The sequence below is a fragment of the Glossina fuscipes genome, unplaced genomic scaffold (genome assembly GCF_014805625.2).
Source record: "Glossina fuscipes isolate IAEA_lab_2018 unplaced genomic scaffold, Yale_Gfus_2 60, whole genome shotgun sequence".
Classification (NCBI taxonomy): domain Eukaryota; kingdom Metazoa; phylum Arthropoda; class Insecta; order Diptera; family Glossinidae; genus Glossina; species Glossina fuscipes.
The window spans coordinates 3,522,862-3,548,946 of NW_023998432.1; the positions used below are offsets into that span (position 1 = coordinate 3,522,862).

The 26,085-nt window shown below is 32.7% G+C and overlaps 1 protein-coding gene across 8 annotated transcripts in view; it reads right to left on the reverse strand.

Annotated features, from left to right (window-relative positions):
* Positions 1–25,934, reverse strand: part of LOC119637589 (myb-like protein AA) — a 30,151-nt gene extending 4,217 nt beyond the window's left edge. The window contains exons 1-3 of one of the 8 annotated variants that reach the window (XM_038033726.1): positions 25,866–25,934; positions 24,940–25,212; positions 6,323–6,512 (exon numbers count right to left, since the gene is read on the reverse strand). In XM_038033726.1, coding sequence (XP_037889654.1) covers positions 6,323–6,507 — 185 coding nt within the window. In that variant the 5' untranslated portion in view covers positions 6,508–6,512; positions 24,940–25,212; positions 25,866–25,934. The other 7 variants (XM_038033727.1, XM_038033723.1, XM_038033724.1 and 4 more) reach the window with 7 other exon arrangements.
* Between the last annotated feature and the right edge of the window lie 151 nt (positions 25,935–26,085).

Below are 26,085 nucleotides of genomic sequence, written 5' to 3' on the forward strand. Positions count from 1 at the left end.
ATATATATATATATATATATATATATATACATATATGTACATATAATTATAACTATATATACAACTATGCATATATATGCATATATTTACATGATGCGACTATATACAAATGTACGTGAAATATCTGATCCATATTTCAAGGCCTAATAAGCGCAGACCCAATTGAATTGGTCAATTGGTGGTAAACACGAAAGTACAAAAAGTGCTGCAGGTGAAAATTTCGCAATACCATCTAAAAAAAAGAGAAGAAGCTAAGAGTTTCTATGCGCAATTTCGTACAAAAATTTTCGATGTCTCTGAAACGCACTAATCGTGTAAATCGTCATTTTAAATTTAAAGTTTCAAGTTTACGGTTATCCCCAAAGTTATTTGAGCACTTTATACGTGAAATGAATGTGAGACGTTAAAAACCGAAAGCTATTATTTTTGCTTTAATGAGCGTTGGCTTATCGGCAAAAAACTAAAATGACATTTAAAAGAGAAAAATTATTAAAATTGTTAAAATTACTAAACACATTTTAAACACTTGCGCATTTCTATACATACTCGCGGCACACCTCTCTCCATTTAATTAGACCATTGGTGATATATAACCAAGAAAACGCAATGGGATTATTAAAAACTTGAAAAATGTTAAATAATCTTTTAAACGAAGCGGACATTACGTGAAGTAATTTCAAAAGGAAGCATACACGAAAAATCCAGAAAACAAACAAAAAAAGAAGCAATTTGCTGACGATTAAAAATAAACTGAACCGAAAAACTATTAAGAATAAACGGTACTACACCACATTATAATTCTACAGACACAAGCACACACACACACAAACACCCACACACGCGCGCGCGCACACACAAATAAAAAGAAAAGCTAACAACTCCAAATATTAGCCAAGGGGGGAGAAAGAAAGAGATATGGGGAGAGAGAGACAGAGAGAGAGAGAGAGAGAGAGAGGAGTAAATGAAATAAGAATGAAGCAATTGCCTTGAAAGCGAATTTTAGACACTCATCTCCTGCTATAAATAGTTACAGCTACTCCTTTTTTCTTTTTCTATACCTAAAAAAAAAAAGACTTTACTTGTAATGATTCTAAAACTCCGTAACTTAGATTTAATTCTAATTAGTGTGGATGACGGAGCGCTATAGAAACTTTGTCTGCAGTAAAAAAAAAAAAGAAAAAGTCAACTAAACCCGTGGCTATGTTTGCCCACTTATCAAAATTACGTGTCTAACTTTTACTAATATATGTTTGTATATTAATAAATTAGATAGATCAAATGTTTGTAATATATAGAAATATGCTTAAGAGATTCCACAAAATATGTTGAATATTGGAGCCGTTTTGGTCGATATCTGTCCATTTGTCTATGCGGGCGTTGAAATTATGTTACGCACTGGTTTCCAGTTTATTTCTATATCGATGTTGCGTCACGTTAAGTTCGTGGATGCATATAAATCGGCTTAAATGTCCTTTTTTCTTTCCCTCTAAAGATCGATGTCTCCTAATCGATTACGATTTGATTTTGTGATATGTAATTTCGTTAAAATGTTCAGCTTAAATATAATATTTGAAAGTTAGAGGTTCATCCATATAATAATAATGTATTTTTGAGATTTGAAGAATCACTTATGATGTCTTGCTATATTGCTGAAAAGACATTAATCGAAGTAAATGACAATGATTGTATATCGATTAAGCCAATGGATCAATCTTTCGCTGTATTCATCAATAACATCAAATATCTATGCGTAAGCCGTAGATGAATAGAGAATGACTTCTTCACATTTTTTTTTTTTTTTTTTTTGTTTAATAGGCTTTTTATTAAGTTACTATGGCTGCACTTAAGCTTTTTCATTGCTTATAATCTTCTTCTTATACCCATCACCGGAGGATGAGGAGTACGTTCATTTTATAAAAACGTTTGCAGTGCCGAAAAGCAAATCTTAGCCAGCATCAAATTCTAGATCGGTATTGAAATTTGATCAAATCGAACAAAGGACATGGCCAAAGCAGAATACAATCTAAGACCAGACCACCCCTGTTTTCGAACATGAAAAAAAGTAATCTTTTGCTCGTTACTTATAAACCACAACGTATATAATGATCAAAACTTGCATTTATATTCTATGAATGATCTTGACTGATGTGCACAAAAATTGAAAGAAAAAATCGAATACGCCTTCTCAATATTATTTTATTGAGAAATTTGCAGCAGCCAGAAGGAAACTTTACGCTCCCTATAAAATCTGTCTATTATTGATAAGCATTAAATTCATGCTGTTTGGTGTAAAAGATTCGGTCACGGTTGAATATAATTTTCTTACTTCCTTTTATTACCTAACTAGCTCAGTGCTATGACGGGAAATTTTACAATTTTCCCATTTACGCAAACGAGCAAGAGACCGAAAACTGATTGAAAATATTGCTTGCAGAAAATCATCACTTTCCGGTATGTTTTCATTATTATAATCATAAATTAATTAAAATTTCGTCGACAGAACGAATACAAATATTAAAGCTTCAATGATCGAATTGTCGATTTTAAGCAGCTGAGAGAAAACCAGAACAAATATTAGGACAGAGATCATATATCTTAGTATCTCAAAAGAAATACATTGGGAATGGATATTGCGTACTTATGAAAATATGCGTACACTTTCTTTTACCTTTTTACCTTGATACCTTAAGGATTTATGTATTTCATTTTATAAACGTTGATATGTTAAGTAATAAAAAAGAACGTCTACGCTTCCACATCAAACTCCTTTAACTCAATGGTATTGCATATGTAAAGATGTTTTAAGAGTACTTGTTCAACTCAAATTCAAATTCAAATTCAATTTTCAACATTTAATTAAGAATGTAACGATTTTGAGAATTTCAACAATGAATTGTCTTGGACGGACTGGGCTAAAGTGATTAAAAATGCTATAATAAGGAAGAATATACATAGATATGCGTATTGTTCTCATTGCACGCGCAAATAAAGTGAAAGAATGACATGTAAGAAAATTAAATTTGGTCAGGACCGAATCTTTTATACCCATCAACGTTTACCCTAAAAAAGGCAAAAGAAGTAAAAATTCTCATGCTCTATAATATGGAGCGGGCACAGTTGACTTCGTCTATTTTCAAACTAAAACTTTTTGTCGTAGAGGCGTGTGGGCGTTGTAGGCGCGACTTTTGGAAAGTTTAGGTCAATTTCAAATTCTTTTGCAAATTTTTTGGCCGTACCTTTGTTTTCGCCAACGGGACAATGTGTACCACAAATACTACTAAGTAAAGCAAAGAGACAGATGAACCGACAAACAGGCGGACATGTTTCGGTGCATTCAAGCGTTCTAACTGGCCAAGAATTTGTAAAATTTATGGAGTTTTAGAAGTTTGTTCCTGTGTGCTATAAAGGCATTGAAAAAATAATTCGATTTTGATACATTATAATATTGGCTAGGCGTCGTCAATTTTTCCCTTTTTTGTAAACAGATGCCACAGCATCGCCCATAGAATAAGCGTTCAAATTTTTGTACATTTGCTATAATTTATGAGTAATGAGTAAAAAACTAATTTTTCATTCCCTTTGAAAAACAGGTGTTCTCAGTATACGTTGTGTCGTAGACGTGTCTTGCGAGAGATTTTGCCTTTTTTCAGTACCAAGTTGCGTGCAAGAACTGCCAATGTTTCCGCCAAATTTGAAGCCGATAGGTTCGCTTTTGCAGCGAGGAGAATGTTTACAACAGATATTACACAGACGGGCAGACGGACATGCTTAAATGGATTTAGAATTTGATGTTGATCAAGAATATATATACTTTGTGGCGTCTCTGACGTTTCCTTATCGTCAATGCAAACGTTTTGAAAAAATGAATATACCCCTCATCCTTCGGTGGTGGGTGTAATTATATCTTCAAATGCCAGCTGCGCTTTTAAAACTATAAAAGAGGGAGGGGAGGAGCGAAACAAAATTTGTTTTTTTTTTTTAATTGAACAGATGTCGCACTAAATCAATCACTTTCTAATTATTGAAAAATAAACATGTACAACCTACTTGAAAAGCGGTTGTGGAACTGAAATTTGAAGATCACATCATTTTCATTGTTGATGGACAATGCTTTACTATTGTTCGCGACGAATTAATAATATTTTTAATTTTATGGCGCACATTATTCTCAACGCAGCACTAATGCCTCTCTTGTGTTTTAAACTGATTTGTAAACAAAATCCGTTGACGTTAATTCATAAACAAATGTACAAAAGGGGGAAAAGAAACGTTTTGTTTTCACCTCAGGCTTATTGTTAAATGTAAAGAAAAAAAGCAAAGCTAGAAAGAAAATATATTCGGCCAAGACCGAACGACAATACCACACACTTATTTTTGTTTTTTCTAATGGACAAATTTGAAAACTAACAAAATTGTGATATTACTGTAAAGTGTCAAACGCTGCTATGTAAGCATAGCTATGTATCGTCTTTTATAACTACAGTATAATGTATTAGGCAATCTAAAATATAACATATTAACATATTATTAATAGAGATCACTTTACTTAATTCCCAATGGGCCAAATTATAAATAAAATATATGTAATGAATAGCTTTTGAACTCGTAAGGATCTGCTTGTACGATAATATGTCACCGAATATATGAACTAATCCAACAAAAACGCTTAATAAGGGTACACGAAGGATAATAGGAAAACACGCCCGACGAGAAGGCAGACTTCAATTAAAACGAGGTTATTACTCGCATAAGGCTAATATATTTAATTTTCACATGTGCCCTAAATATGGGGTAAACTGTGGATGTATTTATATCTGTTTTGGAAACTTTGCAAACTGGCAAAATTTCCTTTTTATAATCTACACCACGACATGATAGTGATTTTTATACCCTAGAGTATTAAGCTTATCCGCCCGTCTGCCTATATTAATCCCTTGTGATCCTCAAAGTGATTCTGAATCGGTGTAAGCTTGTTCATTCATCTTGTCTTGCAGATCGCTATTTTCCAGATTTTTTAATTAAATATGGTATACTAATGTGCGTGCTTTGGCGCATAGGCGAACCCTATTGAAAATGTTTCTGATCGGATCGCGGTTTCGGCCACTGCCCAAATAACGTCTTATGATGATCGCTATGTAAATAAAGGTAGGATGCTTAATGTTGGACGGTGTGGTTCACATCTTAGATTTCCAACATTAGTGAATCTTATGATTTTAAACTTCTGTGATGCTTTGCTTGCATCCCGAAGCAAGTCTAAATCAATTGATCGCGATAGTCGGGTGCTTTCTATTTTGTATAAAGTTGGAATTGCAGGGCAAAGTAAAAACTCGCTTAAAGATTATAAATTTTCTTCAATAATTATTCTTTTTATAATAATTAACAGATTGAACACAAAAGAGTTCAATGATTTCTCGTTCCATGATGGTTTAAATTGTATGACCACTAGACTGCCGAATATTTGTGGCACCTAAAAACACTCGACATCGGAAAGATCGTAAATCAATTGAGAAATCCTGGTAATTAATTTAACATATATTGAATCCAAGGTAAAAGAATTTTGAAAGATGCAGAAATTTTGAATTTGTATTTTTAAAGATATTCTCTCCTGCGGCGTATTCAAATCCTTATTAGTGCCTGCAAGAACTGTTGACTTGATTAAAGGAACACTGACGATTTCAATAGATTTCTAAAAGCTTGCAATAAGGTTTTCTTTTTGGTTTTTTTAGTATATTTTTGGTATAATTTTGATTGTCGTCGTGAAGTTATTTTAATAAAATAACGAAAGAATCCATATACGTAAAGCGAAGTTAAATGAGCGAAGAATTCAATAAAAACACTCTCTATAAGGTGATTTTGATTAGCTTAAAATTCGTACGAACTTTAATTTCGTAGACGCAGGAATTGACATTTTTTTAGGCCATTTAATCAGAATTGATCATTTTTTTATTTTTATATTATACATTTAGTAATATGTAGTAATATGGATGTTAAATGGTTCGAGCCTAGAGGAATATAAATTTTCTTTGATTGCTTTATCTAAATGCGCAGCGCATTCCGAACATATTCACGCATATATAGTCATGCGTACCATGCAGTAGATGTTGAGTGCGTGCTTTTTAGCATAGTGAAATGTGAACGATAACGATTTTCATGTGCGTGTAAATGTGCAAATAATATTTATATATACATATAATCATGATCACTTGACTAATCAGTCATTCAGCGAATTGTGTGCGTGTTGCTGTTATATGATGATAGCAGTAGGAGTAGTAAAACAGTTTTTTTTTTACTTTTTGTTTTTGTTTTTGTTTTGTTAACTTACGCTTGTAATAAATCTCTTTGCGCTGTACTACCACCTAGAGACCAGACCTGACTCTTTTTCTGTTTGTTTGGATACGAAATTTTTTTATTTGTTGTATCATAATATCCTTTAGGATGACATTTACGTTTCCCCGGTATCCAAAGCGTACGTAATGCTGAAATCTTTTTACCGTTACGTGATGTCATCACAGCTAAATATATCGATTAAATATTAATTGTTAACTCTTTATAATATGAAAATTATGTATATATATACGTATATATATGTACATGCATATGATATAATATATATATATATATATATATATATAAATATATATAAACGTACGTTTTTATATATTATTTTTAAATTTTAATTAAGAAGCAAAAGCACTCAATTTAGATTTTATATAAGAGAATGACACAAAATTGCAACAGCAACCAGAATAGAGCAACACGACCACCTTAACTTCCATTGCGGTTAGCCCGTATAAGCACATAAAGAAGTCTATAAAATATTCAATGTGACATTCTGCGGCTAACTATGAACACGTATAAGTACGGATCAAATTTAAACGTAGTCGCTTTGTCATCGAATATATAGAAACAAGCGCATATACTCTACTTAATATATACGTACATAAATATAAGTACCTTTAAAAGGCATAAAGAAGCAGCCAGCTCTTTCCAAAACAATAAAAAAAGAGAGACGACAACTTTTAAAACGAAACCACACTTTCATAAAACATTTGGAATGCTGTCGGTCGTCTTAAATTTGTGGTTGTATGTGCATTTTAGTTCTCTATAACAAAGTATCGATACATACATATGTACATATATAAAATTACAAAGTCACAATATACATATTTAGACTTAAAGAAAAAAAAAATTGCTTAAAAAAGCATATTAGATGTCACAGATCTTATGATTTCATTAAGAAAGTAGTAAACGCAACAAATACCACTCAAGTCAAACTCGACACATCCATTCAAATACCACTTGTATCCACAACAGCAAGTCTATCGATTAGGTTTTATAAGGAATACTTTTCCCGACATATATAAGTTCCGTTAGCAGTTTTAATTAATTTCATTTAATTGTTGCGATTGTCAAACCAATAAAATTCTGATAAAAATTTGAAATTAATTACTGTAATTTGGCTTTACGAGCAGCTGTAATTAAGATTTTTATAAATTTTTGAGTTTGGTAAAACTGTGGAGATTCCAACTTTGCATAATGTTCACCTTGTGAACAATAGAAAAGAGACGAACAAAAAAATTTACCTTAAAAATGTTACGTGAAAAGTTCTGCATCGTAGACAAATTTGTGAAATTCTAATTAAAGACAATTTGGCCAAAAATTTTGTAATTAACATCTGATTCTCCTTTCTTTTTTTTTTTTTTTAAACGAAATATATTACTATTATGGTTTTAAAATTTTAATTAACTTTTAATAATAAAGTTTCCATATAAAGGAGTATTTTTCAGTAAAACTCTTATATGAATGGCAGATTGGGTTGTGAAAACTTCATCTATTTGGCTTAAATTTTTGCAATTCATTAATGGACTAACTGAACTTACGTGAAAATTAGACTTTTTTGCCGCATAAAGACTTATATGGAGAGTGGCTTAAAAAATCATCTAATCTAATCCAGTTTTAACAAAGTTCGTTCAGTATAGCAAATCTTCATCAAAATGTTTTAAAAATTGGCGACTCATAGATCGAAGATAAATATGCATAGGCAGACGTCAGACAAATGGTCGGACGAATAGAAAAGCTGAACCGATTCAAAAAGTAATTCTGATCCCTAAATTATTGTGGATGTGATATACATACATCCATCCGTTCAAACGTAATATCCACTACTCCAACAAGTGACGTGAGGTATAAAGTGTCATACAGAAAGGAAATTGTTTAGAGGTCTTGTGTCAGTTGAATACAAAAACGTGCGTAAGAAATTATCTGATGTATAGAAAAGTTCTAAATTATTTTATGTTCTTTGCAGAATAAAACTTATGTCAAATAGAAAATTGAGAGATAAAAAGTAGCAATCGTTATATCCCGATGATGATCGCATAATTGATTAGATGATGTATATTTATTTATTTATTTCGAATTGGTTACAAAAACATATTCCAAACTAGAATAAGTACAACTCAAGCCAAAACTTAAACTTAAGCTAATACTACTATTGATAATAATAATAATAATAGCAATATAAGAAACTATCTCACCGTTCAGTGCGCATTAATTACTGTTTTTACATTAACCAGCATGACAAAACAATTCATTATATACTACAATTGCAATTTATAACCATGTGCATTATAATAACAGTATGCTTTCAATTGCAATAATAGAATCAGCAAACTGATTGTTATAAAACCTACATAGCAAATTAAACGGACTTGCGGCAATGAAACAGTCTCAAAGGCATATATTGATTTAAAGACCGACACGGAACATTAATGTTGACAATGTTTAATAGATAAGAAGAGGAAAGCCAGCCAAATAGCAAAGGACATCTTAACGTTACAGTATATTAACCCAAGACGTCAGTTCAGATATTGGAACCTGTTTTACAATACGTGTATCGCAGTTACCTCATCAAAAGCATAAGACCAAGGACGCAAGATAGCTTGGAACGGCGGAAAAAGGTATAATTTTCCAAAAATTTACACTGACTTAATGCTGCTACTTAATAAATTTGCTAGCTTCCAGTAGTGTTAATATATGTTAATATAGTGGTTCTCTTTGCTGATAACATGGTTAAATTTATATATATATATTCAAATTTCTTGTATGCTTTGAAGTCCACGGTCGATTTTCTGGATATTCATCCTCAATGACAGCCTAAGCTTTTATTCATTCCCATTTTCATTACGTCAAGGCTTTTAAAGACTATCAGTGTGCATGTAACTTCATCAAGCTAATGACCCCCACAATCAATCCGGATCGCTTCAAAAAGAAAAAAAAAGACGGCAATCATTAATGCGTTGTAGCAGTGAATTGGCTCATACTTATGACATTGCACCCTTAATACCTGAAGATATTCTCAATGCTATTTGTAGTTAATTGTTTGTCTCTCAAGGGGTTCGAACCAAACCAAAGACTTGACTAAAGTGAAATGAAGTGAATTCTTCCGTTTCTAGAGAAAATTGTATTCTTAAAGCATGAAATTTCATGGAGCTTTCATATTACTATCAAAAATATTATATCATGTTTTCAGATCAACTCGACGCCTTCGTAGTGCTTTGCGCATTGTTGAATAGATATCCATGACAAGAGGAAATATCAATTTTTTTATGTGAAAGGAAAACTTGCTTTGTATTACAACAACGGCTACGACATATATGCCACCGATGGAGCCACAATGTATCTAGCTACTGAATAGTAAAGTGTTCATCTGAAGGATTCTTTAATATGAAACTGTTGGAAAAACTATCCCCAATCTTTATTGAATTACTTGACATCAGAGATGGGGGTAGCAGATTAGCCCTGCTTTTGATAGATGTTTGTATTATTATTATTATTATTATTATTATTATTATTATTAATTTCGCCAGAGAAATAAATTCTAAGACTAAACTCTTAAAGCACTATTATCTAAGGCTTTTATTAAAAACTCTGCCGCACTTGAGATCCGAACCCACGACTATTGAGTTGTTAGTCGAGATTCCTCGCCTTCAGCTACTCAGGCGGATAGATGTTTGTAATATATTAAGATTTTATACGAATCTTACATCAAGTATTGTTATTTAGCGTGGGTAGCGTACCTAGCTATTGGGGCCTCTTTTTAAATGAGAAAATTTAATTTCTTGGATGGAAAGCGAAAATTTTCTTTTTGAAACACTCTCCCAAAGAAGCGATAATGAGGGTAATTGGAAAATTCAACTTTCAATCCGTAAGCAACGATCGTAAAAAATTGCCCGTGACAAAAATTGTCATTTCTTATACACGACCAATACGACTCTTAAGTTTAAATTCCTGCCGGGGACAGGCTTCAACTTCTAGGACATTTTTTTTACAGATGCATATAAAATATATTTAAAAATGATATCTATGAAGATTGCAATGCAGAAAAATCTACTGAACACCTCATTTTTATGAGGTATACAAAATTTCAAGATAACACATTCAAATACGAACTGCTGAAGCACATATCAAACATCGTCAAATTCAAATCTTTTCTTTAAAATACGACAAGATGTTGCTGCCAATGTAATATTAGAGTATGCCTGAAAATAAATTCGAATTAACATTTTATCGTTAATTGGGGACGTGTTAGCAAAGCCGAGCGGCGTTATTTTTGAACTTAGCATAACGACAGATAAAAGTTATCGGCGAAAATATATTAGAAAAAGGCGGTATTTTGCTGAGACTGTTTTTTTCTTCTATATCGTGCGTACGCTCGCATTTGAGTAATATTGTGGGCATAGGTCACGATTAGCCTTAAAGCGAATGCACAGCAGCTTTTTCTTTATTTACCTTTTTAAGCAAGATACATGAGAATTAGTATAAGATGGTCGAGTATTTCTTTTCATGAATTATGTCATTATTCGAGAAAGGGCGGTTAAGTGGGCGTCATGCAATTGGTTTTGTGATTAATTGGCTTTTTCGAAACCAGTTCTCTACAGCAGTCTTTTAAATTTTTTTTCCTTTTTGTGTTATGTTGATCACCTTGACCATGAAGCATATATCAAATGTGGACAACAATCTATTTAAGCTTATTATTAATCGCTTATCTTCTTTTATGCTCACGCACTATGTACGAAGGTATTTTGTAATCATCGAATACATATATAACATTTCATTATTGCATTTCATTAACATATTGGAAATAAATATTTTATTTATGTATGTACTTCGAACGAGACCAGAATGTGTTCGTCACATTCTATTAAAGTTAGGTAAACATCAATATTGCATCTATTGAAGCAAATACATTACAAAAATATTGAATAACTTGAATGTATGATTTTACTCGCGCGTATAAGCACATATATATATACAAAGCACATATATATATATAAAGATCGCATTTTATACGTAAAACGGTGACAACAGTCGTCGTTAAATCAGATGCGCAAGCATACATAAATAGCAATTTGCAATAACTATGAATAGAAATTACATACACGTTGCCCAACCAAGCGATGTGACTTGCTGATGAGTTGCTTTAATTTCGAGTCATCATCATTATAAACTGCGTAGTTAGATATCTCTTGCCAGAGATACGATATACAACAAGTACATAGGGACATGATTTTTCTATTAAGTGTATTGAAACAAATAATATCTATATTTTTTGTTGTTGTTGTTGTTTTTGTTGTCAGTTGCAATAATTGTTTGATTTAAATTAAAGTAAATTGTTTTAAATTTTTATTTTATTTTATAAAGAACATATTTTACAATTTTTTTTTCGAAAACACCACCTTAGTACATACGAATTACTTAAGTGAGCTTGTAGTTCCAATAGCAAAGAATATGTAGAACATTTAATCGTTAAAATCAAAATCAAGAGAAAGAAATAGAAGGATAAAAAAGAAAAGAATCCAAACAAAACGTGTTTTCAATTTTCGCAATATATTTGAAAGCCAATAATCAGGCATTGGGTTCATTAGTTGTTGTCTTGGCAAATAATTCATTTTTAAGGTGCGTCATTGGCTTGGTTGTAACGTTAAATACATAAAATCACAAAGCAAAGCGAACGAAAAACGAAAATGCTTCACCAAACTTCTTGGCTATGACGTTATTGTTGCTGTAAATGTGTCGAGACGCTGGTTGGAAGACATCTTCGAGAGCAACAATTGAATTTCGTTTGTTTTAAGTTGAACGTTTTCATTACTATATACAGTTTATACAGTATTTAGCAGTTTGTCAGTTGCAATATGCACCAACGCAGCGTGATCAACACACTGATTTAACTACCAACCGTATCCGAAGAATAAACTTAAAAAACTGGTTAAAGATCAACATTTTTATATGGCATGACAGACAAGACATATTAAACAGACAGGAGACGTACCAAAAAATTCTCATACTTATATACCAGCAATACAACAAGAGGGACGATAAACAGCAGAAACAACTTGTTCGGTTTGTTTTGTCTGATTCTCCTTAAAAAAAAAAAAAATCTTTAACTTGTTCGTCCAAAAACTAAGAAACCTTCTTAAGAAATAAAAGAAAAAAAAAACTTTAACGATGAATTTCGGAAATAAAAGAGCAGAGATCTCTTTTGCATAACTCAATGCCGCTAAAAAAGAAAAATAAAGGACACACACTCAGGAGTTGATCGTCATTAAGACGTGTACGTAATCATGATCATTGAATTTATGCAGCTCTGAAAGGAGTAAAGCGAAAACCAACAAAAAGTAAAAAAAAAAAAAAGATGCTCAAGTTTATTATACCTACGACTGAAATCTTTGCGATATATCAGTTTAGCCTCCCGTTTGTAATGCTTTGCAATACGAATTAGAAACTCCCCATAAAGTATAAGCACTCTTAATCGACATGAGATTCTGAATCGATTTGAAGCACGCCTGTTCGCTTGGCCGACAACTATTATTAGAAAGTTTCCGTTCGCAAAAAAATGCAAATAGAAAACTGAAACAAAGAGTACGTTAGGAATTTTCACGCTTATTTGATAGCCACAGATCCCAACTTGTGATAACACTACGCCCACAATTCATATGAAAAATCAAAACTCGAAATTTGCAAGATATATTGTGATTTGAAACCTGGTGCCGTTATTTACGAGAGTTATCCAAAACAAGTCCAAAGCAAAATAAAAATCAAAAAAATGGCTTACACCTAGTAAGATTTATCGACCTAAAAATCGAGACAAATATTTTCTAGCGGCAGATGAAAAGTAAATGAATAAAATATGAAATAAACTCCAAATTGACCAACTGACGTATACGACGCAATTGTCAAAATTGTTTACAACTTTTATGGGCTGATGATGACGATAGATGAAAGCGAGTATAGATTTCTGACTAACTTTGTCTATCGGATATAAGCTTGTTTTACTATACTAATTGTTATTACTTGAATTCATGGATATCAAAATTTCAAAAAATTTCATTTCTTTTTTTACAGACTTTTATTAGTGCTAAACGCTAATTACACATATTTTTCATGATATGAATCCATGGAAATATATGGCTTGTATATGGAATTTTATAATTTTCATTCACGCCAGCTGCAGTCAGCCAAATGCTTAGAGAATATCTCATCGCAATCTCAAGGAATATACTTTATAATATCGCTGACACGTATCCGGAGTGACTTTATTATATTATGTATTTATCGTATGGCGCTTCATAGAGGAGAGATCAAACATAAAACAGAGCAACGAAACGGAGACGAAAGAACAACCAATACAGAAAAAAAGAAAAAAAACGTCCAAAAAATTGTGAACCAATTATAAGATAGATGAGTTTCGTGAACATTATTTTAGAGAGTGAATGATGTATTACTGCTATTAAGAAAGTTTTCATATGCATGGTAGGCGGAGTCGTTGTTAGTTGCATTATTATTAGTCAAGTTCGATTAGCTAATAATGTAACGTACCATATCGTATACTATCGTATTGTGCCAGTCTGCTACCTTACAATAAGGAGATATAGACGATTGAAATGTACAAAAATATATATTTATATAAATACATGTATGTGTGTGCGTAGTTACGTCCAGATTAAGAAGCGTTATTATTAGTGAAAATGCATTGAATAAGTTTTTTTATTAGAGATTGTTTTTTAGTTTTTTAATTTATAAATAGACTACATCTGAATTGAATTACTAATATATGTATGCGTAATTACTACTATATATAATATTAATATTAATACTATTTGTCTTAATACTAATGTATATTATATTAATAAGTTTCGGTAACTTCAAAATATGAGACTCATTTCAAAATAAATAGCATCTCCTGAAATTTCAAGCAGCTATCAGAGAATTCTAAATAATCTACTCTCTCGTAAGTGGCTTGCATCCTTTGTATGAATTGTTGCGAAATGTTACTATCAGTTTTGAAACCATTTGAAATTATTTATTTTAAAAGAATTCAGAGTTCTTTCGACACAAAATTGATCGTATTGCGCAACAAACGGGCTTTAAAGGATTATTGTTAATATCCCCGAACTGATTTCTTAAACTTGAGTAATAATCTTCTAACATCATCACCTTGACTTTGACCATGTATTCTTAATGGATCAACAGGCATGAAACAAGTTTTGACCTACTATTTGGTTGTTTTACATTACATAAGCTAAACTGAAGTAAACAAGCAAATTTTAATATTTCTCAATTTCTATGACCAATCATCAAGTGGAAAACATCAGGTCGGTCGAGAAATCCAGCAAAGTCAATTGAGAACTTCACTATAATATGTACTTAATAGCTGTGTCCCACAAGTGAAATGTGAAGTTTTTTTCCTTCGGTTACGTATAGCATAAAGGGTGAAAATCGGCCGCTTAGGTTATAATAATCTTTGCGCTATAGTATGTCATATAAATTCGTTAAATGTGTCACATTGGAAATAAACCTAACTCTTTTTTTACATGCTAGATACGTTTTTTAAAAAAACCGTGCAAAAAAAACGCGTTAACAAATACATGTGATAAATTCGTGGGGCATATTCCACAATTTTAAAAGATGAAAAAACTCTGAATGTTTTTCCAAAAAAAAAAAACTTGCAATTAAAATAATAATGAAATCTATACTACATATGTATAAAATAAAATGAATTTATTTTTTTATTACACAATAACATTTAAATCAGTGTACAATGAAAATTCAGTCGATAAGTACAACATATAAAAATTTAAATACAATTAATTAATTATCATCAATACAAGTAACATAAAAAATTTTAATTTGAATATTAACTCTTAGAACTTCTGCTTCTACTGCATCTTACGAACTGAACACTGTTAACACAAAATGAATACTAAATAACGAAATATTGTGTTGCTGTCAAGTAGAATGAAGTAGGATTAGATAAAGAAAGAAGAGATCACAAAATTCGGGTATTCCTCGTTAACGAAAAAAAAAGACAGCGGTACCATTTACCCTATTCGCGTCCTAATCTCGTCTCATTTCTATATCAAAGCAACGTTGAGAAAATCAAAATCAAAACAAGAGTCTTCGCGATGTTATTATAACGCCAATAAAAAGCCAATGGACGAAAAAATCTACTCCTTTAATTTGGAATTATGGCCAAAATCTTACGCTGAAACACATACTTTGTGAATGACGCAACCTTTCCAATACTCGAAAATACGTTTTCGAAGCCGTTAACCTTATGAACTCTTCCAAAGTGCCTGCAGAATTTAGTAAGAATACAACATTTGACTTTATTAAAGTTACTGGATTAATCATTCCGTTTATCATTTAAAAAAAGCTAGTTTTAGCTGCTGCCGCTCATCCTATATTATTTGTTGTCGTAGAATTTATTTCCTTGGTCTAAACAAATAATAATAATAATAATAATAATAAAAATATGTTATTTATCCATTAAGTACTAACACAAATATAATTTTTAAAAATACTGTGGATAGTTTGTCGAATTGGAGCAACATTTCCGGCGCCAACATTTCACTAGATAAATGCAGGTTATACAGTTCCGTCTTTCCTTTCGCAATATCATCACGAATATAGTTAATAAATTAAAATTCCTAAGGGGTTTTTTTTTGATAAATCGTCCAATTTCAAAGCTCGCCACCTCTTTCTCCATGATAAAATAATAAAAAGTCTTTATATCATCAAATTTCTTTTATTTAAGCACAGTTTTGCGCATCCATCCTTACTGATCGATGTTGTTCAGTCATTGATACCATCTGTAATTGCGTGAGGCTTGAAAATTTATAGAAAATCCACCAAAAGAATTATCAAACCTCTATGCAGACCATATTATGCAACTGTCCGCATTACCGCATTACCGATTTCAAAATCTATATTCACCATACTCATCAAAAATTATAGCTAATCTATATTTTATAGCTAATCTTATTTTTTATAAAAGTTGGTAGAGACTGGTAATCACTGATTAATTATCCCATCACCACAAATGTTATCTGACATACTTGCATTGCAATTGCCCGCACGTTACGATCCTGCAATTTTGCCAGAATTTCTCTGTAAAGAGCTGAAGAACTTTGCAATTCTGTTTTAAATTTTCCGCTACGTACTACGAAAGGGTCTTTTTTAACAATAAAATTTTCTAATTTTTTTAGCTAAAGCTTTTCGTTCTTGCGTATTAATTAAATTTAAATGGGAAACCGTTATAAAGGCATTTTCAATTTTTAAGATATTTATGTTCAGTTTTGCAAGATTTTCCATTTCTGATTTTGTCACACATTATCACAATTTATGGCCCAAATTTAAATGTACTATAAACGTTTGAGATTAATTTTTCTTCTCGGGTGACTTCAGTGACGCAATTAAATAAAGCGAAAGAACTGCTTAAATGTTTTGATTTGATCATTTTAAATCAAATAACATAAAGTAAATTTAAATTAATAGAAAATAAAGCATAAATTTATAATAAACTGTCTGCATTGGTTCTTCAACGTTTTTCCTTTCCCGTCTCGTAAATTTTCGTGAAAAATCAGCAAAGTTTAAGTCCGAACCCAAAAATACGAATAACGCATCATTGTGTCAGCCATCATATGTATTCTATTTTTTGAAATTGTAATATATAAAAAAAATAATAATCGCAAACTAACCCACGTTTTACAAGCACCATATTATGCGAGAGGAACGCTTACATATGCCGATCCATCTAAAATTAATATTGTTTCCTTCGCTTTTGTTAAACATATTAATGAAACAGTAGAACTTGACCTTTTGAGCGATTATTTTTCTGTATCTACCGTAGCTTAGGCTGCAGCGATGTATCATGCAGTAACTTGAGCTTCTGCGTATGTATTGATAGCCAAGGAACCCTTAATATAACTTTTCCTATTAACAATGGCACTGCTCCGATAATGGAAATTTGAGAAAAATTTATTCGAAATCCTAATAAAGCTGAACTCCTGCTGATGCCTTCCCATGTTGATATTCCGAGTTATTAACGAGCTAACGGACCCCACTGCTAAAGACTTAAGAGTTTTTTACAAAAGCATTCTTCCTATTTTGGCGATGCTAGATAGTTATTTTAATACCCAACACTACAATATAATTAATCCTTTAAAATGTGAAGCTATCCACCCAAATGACGTCAACATTAGAAATTCGTAAGACTCTAATTGGTACATATCAAATTCACCCGTTATTTCTATTAAGCAAGAATAGTGGAAATTTAACTCCTAACTTTAAGCCACCTATTAGATGACTGTAGTGTTCAATTTGGGCATGAAGCAATTGCACGCTTTCTTAAATCGCGAAATAATTAAATTATATAACTATATAGAAAGACAATTTCCAACCCCATCTATTTTGCCATCGACTTATAAACTTAATCATAATTCTAGTACGTCTTTTCTGTGGTGATTAAAAAAAACGGGTATGTTTAAAAATGCGATGTCCCCTTATTTTTTCATGCATTTCGCCTATCTTTCATTAAATTTTCGATAAAAAGAAAATACTGTAGGTGTAGTGGTAAAAGAAAACAAATGTAATACCAGCCAATCACCTACTATTATGATGGAGACTCGTTTTAACGCCTCCTGAGTATTTTGAATAATGTCTTCAATTCTTTTCAACGACCACACAAAACCCAACACACAGTAAGATTATAGTAAAAGCGTTAAAGTGAAAAGTCAGATTACTTATATAAAATAATACATAAGATGTGACGTTGATCAAATAAGCCATAAAATTCTAATTATCTTTAAATCATTTCAAATTTCTATTTCAAGTTGAACAAATTGAATAACTAAAATAACAGATGAATGCCTTATAATGGGCCGCGTTAGATTATTAAATGCCCTAAACACGGTTTCACTTAATACAGTTATTCATATGACAACTTTTCAAAACGACGTGTTATATAAGAAGTGATTGAAAAATTGGTCCGATCCTAATCATTTTCCGTAATTTTAATGTATTAACATGATATGATTATAATGAGTTTTCCTTTAGATTTGCGAAAGCAAATCAAAATGAGAGGAGCACGACACATTTCCCCAATGCTCCACCATAACCCATCTCCAATAGATCGATGTTAGATCGCATGATCTTTCTGGTACGCTTATTTAGGCATCTTTTAAGATTGCATGATCGTTGAATTTTTCTCCCAATAAAATGGTTTTGTCACGAAATATATGGCATTTTGCATCATTTTTGTTGAAGCCACGCGTCGTCCAAATCGAAATCATCTAATTCGTGCCTCAAAAACTTAACCGACATGCTTCTTTAGCCTCATCCATTGAGGGTAACTGTAAACATATTTTTCAGCCCACAAACTTAAAGCTAGTTTTATACATGTAAACGTCCTTTACAAGCATCAAATGCGTAAATAATCCTTATTTACGAACTCATTTAACAAAGGTAAATTTCATGCCACATGCACGAAACGTAAACATGGGTATATGTATTGTAAAGCATTTTCTTTCTCTTCATTATCGATATCAGTCAGCGAACGTTTCATTGATTTGTATATGCGAGAGAATGCAACACATTTACTAAACTTACGTTTTACATATTAACTGACAAAAGTAACCGTAGTAATGTGCTCATTCAATTTCAGTATACGAGACATCTGGACTTGAAAAAAGGTTTATATCCGTAATCCTAACTCTTTAACACAGTTTTCGCTATTAAGAGAAATATTCCAAAAACAAATCGTTCATCCAAACCATGGAAACCTGAATATTGTACATTAACGCTTTATCCAATCGTTTAAAACTTTTACATATTTCATACATCATTTATGTATTTATTTATCTGTATTGAGAAAACAATTCGAAGCGCTTCAAGGGCCAATTAAATCTATTGAAGTAACTACCGCTAACCCGCTAAAGTACAATTCGCACTGAATCGTTAAAGTTTAAAATTAATGCTAGGTGTATACGAATAATAATATTCTAAGCTTCATTATAAGAGAATCAAAATTCAGTAAGCACAAAGGCAGTAAATAAAGTGGATATCTCTTGCATTAATCAATATATCCATTTATTTAATAGCATAAACGATTCATCGCTGACATTTTACAATTTAAAATTAGTAAAGTGTCACATACAATTCGCCGTAAGCAATTTGGGTAGCTACTGCTAGTCGAATAAACATTATGGGTGTCAATGAATTGAAATCTCACAGTAAAGTACGAGTATGTTAGCTTCCACGCTGATTTAGAAAAATCAAACTGTCCAGCTGGTGAGACCCCGGTGACTGACATTGTTGAATGCCTTTGATAGATCCAAAGCTACCAGCGACGGCATGCGAGAACCCTTCACATTAATCCTAATAGTATCCGTTAAGTTTATTAATATTCTCGTGGTGCTATGCCCCCGACGGTGAAACAAGTCTCACCACAGCAGAAAGAATCTGGTTCTTGAGTATATGTTCTACAATTTTGGAAATAGCCGGAAGAATTGAAATAGATCACAAATCATCAATAGAATAGAAAGTTTTAACTTTAGGTGCAGGCACAACCGGTACACCAAGCGCCTTCTTCTAATTCAACGGAAAAACCGACTGAGTGAATATAGAATTAACAGGAATCATTACCAGTTTAACAATGTACGGGAAGATAAGTTTGATGAAGAGAATAGGAATCCCATCATCACCAATTGATTTAGATTTAATTTGGTGAAGTACTACATTTAGCTCATGACACGACACACAAGCGAACGAGAAAGGCCCATACAAGATCAGATTTTTCCAGGGGTCAATGCCAACCGACAAGTCAAAAGTCGATTCACATACAAAATGATCATTCACTTCATCCACACCGAATCTAAACGGAGAATCATTCCCTTTAATGTAATGTTAACTCCTTAACACATAGTAGAGGAGCCTATTCCCACAAACACGTTGATAAAATATTTTCTTCTTTCTTTCCGAATAGTTTTCTTGGCCTTATTCCGATAGCGGCAATAAACTTGTCATTCATCTTCAGATCCAGTAGATTGACAAGACGAGTATGCATAATTTCTAAGGAGCATTGCCTGAGTGACATTACTGACACGTCATCCACTTATCGGTATCCGTGGGGATTACTTTTCTGACAGCAGAAACAAAAGAATATAACGATTTTAAAAGCGAATACAAAAGTTCCGACTGCACAACGACGCTCGCGGTAGTCAGAAAAGTGCTTGAATTAAACTCAGCTACACAAGCAGAGAGCCCACCCCAATCAATATGTTTAAACTGCCTGTATACACTTATTCCTAAAGCTATCGTAGATCCATGAATGATAAGATATGGGCGGACGTTGCACCTGATTAGAATAGTTAAGCAAGGCATTATAACTAATCAACCAAAAGTCAAGTAGTTTGGTGTGCTAAGTCACAACGTCTCATATATAGTAAGCTTATATCTCCAGTAAACAGATCTAGTAACATAAGCTGTAGCTACATCGAAAAGATTGCAATTAAAATCACCAAAAATTATAGTTCTGCAGTACTTCGTTAATAACCGTAAATAACTATTTTTAATGGCCCTCATGTTACCACTCGGTAAATAGCGTACTTCAAAAAGAATGCTCACTGCTCCAATATCTGATTCAATGAACAGTGACTCGCACTCAACGAGCTCAAGCCCCTCAGAAATTATCTTGAAACCAATACCATGGACTATATAGATACTAACACCACTCCCCACTGACCTAATAATCTCTCATTTTTAATAAGGTTACAGCCAGGAATATGCACAGATCGACAAAAGACATGGGGTTTTAATCACGTTTCCGAGATGGCAATGAGGTTAAACTTGTCCAGAGCCTTCAATTTATCAAATTTCGTGGAGCGTAAAAGAGTCTTAATATTCTAGCAGTTTACATTCGCTATTATCATCTGCTCAGAAAGAGTGCCCCCCGACTGAAAGCTATATGAGCTACTACACGCAACGGGACCCGTATTAGGGTTAGTCAACTGATTCACAATTAATTTTAAAGAAAAAGACAATTACAATTATATTAATCACTAAAAAATACATTATACAACACTACCTTATCATCCCAAAACATACCAATCACCCTAAAACATGCCATCAAGGCGTATAGTTACTAGTTTTGCATATTCCGTTCAGCACTTAATTCAGCATTTACCATGAATGTTCTGTTCAGCATTTCCTTACAGACTTGAAGATCCAATTTCGTAGTGTTACCATCAGCACCAAAACAGCACAAGGCTTAATAGCATTAACAATCCTGAAATTCGCGACTCTGCCCTTTTTAAAAAGATCAGCACATATCTTATTCAACTCTCCTGCTGCACTGAGGATCGTTAAGATTCAGAATGTCTTGTGTAAATTTGGGGTCATCTACACAGTTCACAGCATAGAGCAGATGTACTTCAAAGTCCTTAAAGTACATGCCCACCAACAAGTCACGTATCTCAATCGAATTCAATATAAGCATTATAGTTTTTTATTCTTCATATAACCAGCAAAATTGATGCCATGCAGTGCAATAGACAATGAGCAGTGCCCTGCTATCTTTATCACTGTTCACGGTGCATCACTAAGATTTTCAGGAAAGCCGCTAATGATAAAGTTCGACGTGTTTATCATTCTATACAGTGCATTAGTTTTCCCATTCACGGCCACCAATCCATAACACCAGTCCATAACGTTCTTAATGTGATCTACACTTTGTTCACAGGACTTCACCTTAACTTTCATCCTTTCAGTACTCAGCTTCAGTTCCGATTTGAGAGCAATTAAGGCATCATTCATTGACTCCTTCATCGATAGCTGTAATTCCACAGTTAATTGATCTATCATGGATTTAAAGTAAGTGGCATCAAAAGAGATCGGGCGGTTCTGTTCCTTCAGACTAAAGGTATATTTTTTGTAATTCGTCGTTCTTCCTCTACAGTAGCAAAAGCAAAAAGTGACACATCATCACTCACCCTAAGAACATCCTCATTCGATAGACCAATACACGAGTCATGAAGCCACGTTAAATACATTTCGCAACCTACAGCCTCATGGCTACCAATTAAGATATAGCACGATGAACACTTGCTGTTCTTCTTAGTAACTGCCATTCTCACAAGTAAATAAAGTTTACCTTCAACAGCAATCAGGAAGTAGCTCGCTACACACGCACTTCAAATGCGTCTTTATGCCACACGGAATGAAAATTTGATAAACCACTGCAGAGGCGCCACCAAGCACGTTACACAAAAAAAGAAACCAGAAACCGTCAGGAGATCGCAATCCAGTAATTACTCAGAAAAAGTCAATGAAATGAAGTCCGTTTAATAACTGCATAACACAACATTATTTTCCAACACAATTACAGTAACGCTATCCGTTTATGCTCATTTCATCTTGGGAAACCATGGAACAGATTTGAATTAGGGAAGATGAGATGAAGTTCTACATATGCATTGCTAAACAATTCTGTCTGACACAGTTTGTCGACCTTTTTGCTCTCAAATAAAAAACAATGAAATTCTATACCGGGGCGTCAAATTTGACAAAACCCTTACTTGGAACCCTCATGCGAAACAACTGACCGGACTTAAGAAATGTACGGTAAAACCTAAGCGTAAGCCGACATATGATTCATTGGTCTCATACCACCATAATCATTTCTATACCAACCTATGTAGCTCCAGTCTGGTGGCCTAAGATAAAACAAGATATGGCGGCGATGGCCCTAAAAGAAATCCACTGTCTCGCTTGCATCGACATGACCGGAGCGATGCGATTCTGGTCCTTGAATACCTTATATAAGCTATTGAACATTTTTTCTTTTTTTTTACGATTATATTCGGTTATATTGTTAAGGATATACGCTAACATTGCTTCTATTTGCTCTTGATATTTCAACACGAAATATGCTTGGAATAATATAGCGTCCAACAAATCTACTTGTGATCAGGGCAACCTTGCACATACTAACCTTAATTTACGTAATGATAAGTGAGTCATCGAAGCTCTTGTGAAGAAAACGCGAGTCAGTATGTACAATATCAATAACACAAAGACTAGAGGTAAAGAATAATAGGTAATATTGCTGCTGTCCAGAACTAAAAATTTGTTCGAACAATAATAAGTGATTGCATCTATGGAAAAAACATATGGTTCGAACAAATCTGGTCGAGAAACAGTCGCCAAAAAAAATTGAGTTAATAAAAAAAATTTCATAAACATAAGAAACTTCATGAAACTGAACTTGCCTTTAGGTAAGTTCTACAGATCTAATTTAAAAAAAGCGCAATAAAAAAATAAACTTGTGAGGAAAACCTAAAAGCTTTTACTATCGATTTGATACTTGTTAAACATATAGACACATAAGACTTGACTCAAACGCCTACTAGCAAAGCGTATAAAGGCATTTTCTTAAGCTCTATCCCTTTTCGATCGCTTTTTGCTCCATTTTACTCGAGAGAATCAAAATAGAAGAAAAGAAAATGCAGAGTGTAGAAGACTTGCAATTTAGGAATTTGAAAACAAGAGTACTTACAGGGGTTGATGCACTGATAATGAATGAAGCCAAGTCGAGGACCAAAAAAGGTGTAAACAAATAGCCAGATGTATAATATTCATACTCAAATTTTTATAATTAAACTGGTGTACGAATTATGTATTAAAAGTATTCTGGTCGACTCGTGGAAACGGCAAATAATTTCGGCTTAAAACGAACTTGTTCACAGGTCCATTTCAGTCAACCGATATTTCAGCCACTTGAGTACGGTTAATCATTCTGAAACTTTTCATACAGCTGTCGTTTCGTTAACAATGCATTAAGGTGCAATCAGTTTCCCTGTACATTCACAATGGCGGCCGCTACAAAGTGGCTTATTATCTTTTTCTTAACACTTAAAAGCGTTTGAAGAATAGAATGCGGGCGCCACAACGATATGGATGTTAAATAAAAGGGCTTGGAGAGCAGAATGCGAATTAAAACAAAGACCAAAAAATATAAAGTAATTTATAGAAAAAAAAATTTTTTTTAACACCAGTTTTTATTTCAATTAAACCAAAAGATAGAAAGTCAATTTTGTCAGTTACTTTTATATGTCTATACGCAAATGATTAGGACTAATTTCCAATACATTAAAATCTTAAGCCTCTTAATCTTTTACGTGCACTCATGTAACACATAGGAACATAGTTTATTTTTTATCTTTTAGTTCACTTAAATGAAAGCGTATTTTACAACTTTCTTTCGATATCACTTAACATATTTCATTTGATCAATACGCTTTGTAAGCAGCCACAAGAGACTGGCATGCATATATGTTTACATTTTCCTTGGTGGAAGTTAACAGAACAGTACACCTCCAGATACTAGACATTAGATAGTCCCGTCCCTACAAGAACTTATTTTATTTTTACTCATATACTATACTATAGGATAGGCAACAAATAATGCAGACTAGTTATTTAAATTCGTCATTTATGCACCCGATTTGCGAATGGAATCATATTTACACACTATGAAAATGATAAACATGCATTTACATGTTTATGCATATACATTTAAAAATATTCATAAATACGGTTAATTACCTTTGCTTTGTAATCCTTTGGGGAGACTTGCTAACTTTATGAAACACACAATACATGAAGGTAGTATAGATCCTCTAATTCCACATTAATTACACGAAGACGGCCGAACACGATTGTAACGATATTTGCTTAAACTGTTGGGTGACAATAAAAAAACTTAACAAACCAGTTGTTAATCGAGGCCCAATAGATATCCAATTGTCCACACAAACAAACGTTAGAAAATATGTAATACAATATATTTTAATTCACTATACGCTGTTTTAAAGAAAACTGAAGATAGAACAAGGAATTATAATGAATACAAAGCAATTATATGTTGAGTTACTTCAAAACACCTCTATATTAAAATAATAAAATAGCCAGAAATCAATTCAGATTCCGCGGTTAATGATCACATATATGTATTTGTGTATTTGCGTGTATGTGCATATAATTCTAGCCCAAAGATTTGATAAACCTATAAACTGCCTCACCAATTGAGTGTATCACTACTTGCACCGACTACCACTATTTACTGATGTTATTAGGTTGCCTTCATGATCATCATCGCATCGAAATCAGTGACGGCAGCAGCTACTTGTGTTAAGCATTCACAACATCGGCATCTTGTTTTGAAAGGAGCAAAAAGTTGTTTTAACATTCCAGAAAAAGAAAGAAAAGCAGTCTACTACAAAGTAATGGCCATATATACGCACACACACACGCATAAGAAATCAATGCAAACTTAAAGGAGGCAATAAACAATGTTGGCTTAATAACAGCTAACCACATAACGGCCTCAGATTTGTTATATATATATTAAGGTTTTCCACTTCTATTATATTAAGTAACGTAATTTTATTTGGTAGGACTCGTCTTAATTTATTTATCTATTTTTTTTTTTGGGCAAATTAAATATTACTATAAATGCAAGCCAGTCTTACGTTGTCTTACGCGCGGAACCGTAAACATAATGGGAAAATTTTGAGGAAATTACAGAAAACGAATAAAGTATATTTAATTTCAACAGTGTTACCATCCAGAAGATTTTATAAATACAAAACATGAAAAATAAACGCACCTTAAGAAAACGCTAATAGTTCCTCGCTTCGCATCGTATCGTTTACACAGTTATCTTATTCGTGAATTCGTTACGACCAATAA